At 38.8% G+C, this 4,369-nt stretch overlaps 1 protein-coding gene across 1 annotated transcript; it reads left to right on the plus strand.

Moving 5' to 3' along the window:
- The first annotated feature begins 1,969 nt into the window (after window positions 1-1,969).
- On the plus strand, window positions 1,970-3,028 carry LOC110900972. Its single transcript, XM_022147827.1, has one exon. The coding sequence runs from the start codon at window positions 1,970-1,972 to the stop codon at window positions 3,026-3,028; it is 1,059 nt and encodes a 352-aa protein (XP_022003519.1).
- Window positions 3,029-4,369: the final 1,341 nt, after the last annotated feature.

The raw sequence follows: 4,369 nt of genomic DNA on the forward strand, positions 1-4,369 counted from the left end.
AATGTTCGGATTTGGGGCTGGGTTTGAAGGACCAGCAACATTGTTTCCTGGGGTTACCGTCTGAGTGATGCGAGTGATGCTCGCGCGGGGTCCCTCAGTGTTTGTTATTTTGATTTCACCTACCTCCTCGGCAGGTTGGACTTGGACGTTATGATTGTCCTCAACCGGTCCTGCGTTAGAGTTCGTGCCAAAACCGAAATCAGGAATGATTCCTTGACCAACCATGATAAAAAAAACCAGCAAAAAACTCAGCAAAAACTCAGAAAAAAAGAAGATGAAAGTGACTGTGAAAATCGGTGGGCGCCAATGAAGAAACACAGAACTAATTTTAGAGTTAATTAGTTTGGTTTATGTTCCTTTCATAGTGGTTAATCTTCTTAAACTTTCCTGAGCTCCTTAATGATCCGATAATCCTGCAAAACAGAACACCGTAGCTCGTTAAGAGGGGAATATGGGGGTTTCCCTCTTAACCAGACTCCGGCGTGAGAATAAGTATCTGCTTTGAGGAAATAAGTGTGTGGTAAGAGTGAGAGTGAAGAGAGCAGAATGAATCAACCTGTGCATGGAGGTCCCTATTTATAGCCGGAGAGGTGTAAGAGGAGATGGGCTGATGGGCCTTGGGCTGGAAGGCGACAACTTAGAGGATATGCTCTTTGTCTCACTGGTGTCAACCGTTTGTACCTTCTGTAAGATCTCCGGTGCTGGCACACCATGATTGGAGCCACGTGTCCCTGTTGTCGGCCTTGCTGTCCCTCTGCCATCAGCAGGTGAGTGGAGATCGTGGGGCAGGTGTCGCCGCCCCCTGATTGGTGCCACATAGGCGTCCTTGTGGACTTATTGTCTCGTGCACATCAGACGATCGTGGAGCACGATAGAGCACAGCCTGATGGACGCTGATTGGCTCATTTTCTTCTGCCACTTGTACCTTCTGAAGTGGCCCTGCGCCTTAGCCCTGCGCGACCCTTGCTGAGCACGTAACTAGCCCGCGCAGGGTTATAGGTGGCTGAAGGCTCTTATTCAGAACGCTAAGTGTTGAAATTGATGCTCTTTCTTGTTTGGACCTCGCGCGGGGTCAGTTCTTGTTGAAGTAACCCGCGCGAGGCTAAGATTGAACATCTTGCTGAATAAGGAGTATGGTCCCGCACGTGACCTGAAGGAAGGTCTGTGCGGATTTTTTGGACCATACCCCTTCAGAGAGATATGTATTATATGCATATATTAGAGTGTTTAGAGCAGCAATATGAGTGAAAAAATGGTTAAGGAAGATATCATTTTATAAGCCCAACACAAAAACAATGAAAAATTAAGTGACCAAAAAAATAAAAAGTTGTTGAGGTTGATGTTGAAGTTGTTCCGGCAACCTTAGCTTACTTGATTGGTTGTTTTCTTGTTTTCTAGTGTGTGAACGTGGCTTTTTGTCAAATCCAGTTTTCCAAAACCCTTTTCACACAGATACGCTAGATTGTTTTTGTTTAACAAAGGTATATTTGACGTATATGCAAAAGCAAAAAAATTATACCGAAATGATAAGCTTTGCTTTTGTTATTTGTAAAGTGTGAATGATGTTTTGCAAGTGTGAATGATGTTTTGCACTTTGAACCTGACTCTCTCTCTTTCAAGCATTACTCATGTCTTCAATGATAAAACTATTAGAATAGGTTATATAAGTTAGATATCTTTCATAGTTTAGTTATAATATATGTTTAATTATTAGTGTATTTATGTATTATTATTATTCATAAGATAGGTATAAACGGTTATGGTATGTATATCATATCGTATATATACTGATGTAATGTTTCACTCTTCGGTGAATTTTTTCGATAATCAGAACATTCATTCTCTTCGGTTCCAAAACCCTAACACAAATCAAGTTTAATTCCAACAAGTGGTATCAGAGCCATCTCGATCCACACACGTATTCAACATCTGTTATAATCATTCTATCAAATTCCATAAACATCCAATCATGACGACAACAAACGCAGGAATACAAACCCAAATTCCAAAATTACTAGGGCAAAACTATTATCACTGGCATATTCAAATGAAAGTTTTGTTAGAATCACAAGATTTATGGTCAATTATGGAAGAAGGATACAATCAACTTGCATCTGGGGCTTCAGAAAGTGATCACAACGCGCATAAAGAAAGGGTTAAGAGAGACAAGAAGGCGTTACACATCATTTTTCAAGCAGTGAATGAAACCGTCTTTGAAAGAATCGCTACATGTACAACATCTAAGGAAGCATGGAATGTTCTTCACAAGGCTTATAGAGGCGAACAGAGAGTAAAAATGGTAAAACTCCAAACCCTAAGATGTGAATTCGATTCATTACGAATGAAAGAAACAAAGTCAATAGAAGATTTTATTAATCGAACAACTGTTATAGTAAATCAATTACGTATGAACGAAGAAAACATAACCAAACAGAGAATAGTAGAAAAAATTCTTAGAACACATACAAGAAAATACGAGTCAGTGGTTGTTGCCATCGAGGAATCCAAGGATCTGAATCTCATGTCTACTGAAGAATTACTCGGTATTCTTCAGTCACATGAATTGAGATTGAAACAATATGATGATATATCGATGGAAAAAGCATTCCAAGTACAGGGAAATTATTCTGATCATTCAAGACAATATCGATCAGATAACTCAGGCCGAGGACGCGGTAGAGGAAGAGGGAGATCTTACAGTCAAATAAGATGTTATAATTGCCAAAAATTGGGACATACCGCTCGTTTCTATCAAAAGAAAGACGAGAATGAAAGAACATGGAATGCACTTATGCATGAGGAAGAAACAAATGAGAAGTATGAAGACACAATGTTCATGATATTCAACGTAGAAGAAGTGACTAAGAATGATTGCTGGTATTTAGACAGTGGGTGTAGCAATCACATGACTGGAGATAAAAGTTTGTTCATTACACTTAATGAATCTGAGAGAAAAGAAGTTAGAACAGGGGATGACAAAAAGCTTGAAGTGCTAGGGTGTGGTGATGTTGCCATAAAAGTTAAGTGATTAGAAAAGAAGGTTCCGAATGTATTCTACGTAGAAGGACTGAAGCATAATCTACTTAGTTTTGGACAACTTGTCCAAAAGGGATATGAAGTGAAATTCTCGAACAAAGAGTGTGCAATCAAGGATTCGACAGGTGACTTAATAGGTGTGGTGAAAATGACGGGAAACAAAATGTTTCCTTTAAATCTTAATCATGATATGATACCTAGGACATATAGCATGATGACACAAGATGTATCGATATTATGGCATCAACGTTATGGACACATCAATTTCGATACCTTATATAATATGGGAATGAATGAAGTAGTTAAAGGAATACCGAAGATTTCTAAGCAACATAAGGAATGCCAAGGCTGTGTTCTCGGAAAACATGCAAGGAAATCATTCCCTAAATACTCAAACTAGCATGCCAATAAGCCACTACAATTGATTCATTCAGACATATGTGGCCCTATGAAAACAATATCCATCGGTGGATGTAAATACTTCATCACATTTATAGATGACTTTTCGAGAAAAACTTGGGTATATTTTTTAAAACTCAAATCGGAGGCCCTATCTTATTTCAAGATATTCAAGAGATTTGCAGAAAATCAAGTAGACCACATGGTGAAATGCATACGAACAGATAGGGGTGGTGAATACTGTGGCCATGACTTCCAAGACTACCTCAAAGAAAACGGAATTGTGCATCAACTTACCACAAGTTATACCCCACAACAAAATGGGGTGGCTGAACGAAAAAATAGAACGATTATGGAGTTAAGCAGGAGTATGATGAAAATGATAAATGTCCCAAGCACTCTCTGGGCAGAAGTAGTTGCATGTGCAACTTATCTATTAAATAGAACTATTACAAAGAAAGTTCCAAACATCACTCCTGAGGAGACATGGAGTGGGAAGAAACCAAGTGTAGAACACCTCAAAGTATTCAGATGCACGGCATACGCTCATATTCCAAAGCAAAAACGAAGCAAACTGGATGACAAGACAGAAAGGACAATGTTCATAGGATATAGTGAAGGTAGCAAAGCCTATAAACTCTACAATCCAATAACAAACAAAGTTATTATCAGTAGAGATGTTATATTTGATGAATATCAAATCTGGAGGGAAAGTGACATACATGAGAAGGATACATATATTAGGATTAGCGACTCAGAAAAGGAATTTCATGAAGAATCAATAGGAAACCGTGAATCAGAACCGGCAATTAATGAAAATGCTCAATCAGATGTTATAGGTGACAACGAAACGGTTAATGATCAAAGAGAGGACGAGTCATCTTCATCATCAGAAAACGAAGAACTGAGAACAAGGAACATAGCTGACATCTAT

This window comes from Helianthus annuus, chromosome 13 (assembly GCF_002127325.2).
Source record: "Helianthus annuus cultivar XRQ/B chromosome 13, HanXRQr2.0-SUNRISE, whole genome shotgun sequence".
Classification (NCBI taxonomy): Eukaryota; Viridiplantae; Streptophyta; class Magnoliopsida; order Asterales; family Asteraceae; genus Helianthus; species Helianthus annuus.

Coding starts and splice junctions, on each gene's coding strand:
- LOC110900972 (XM_022147827.1), top strand. CDS start 1,970: ATGACGACAACAAACGCAGGAATACAAACCCAAATTCCAAAATTACTA.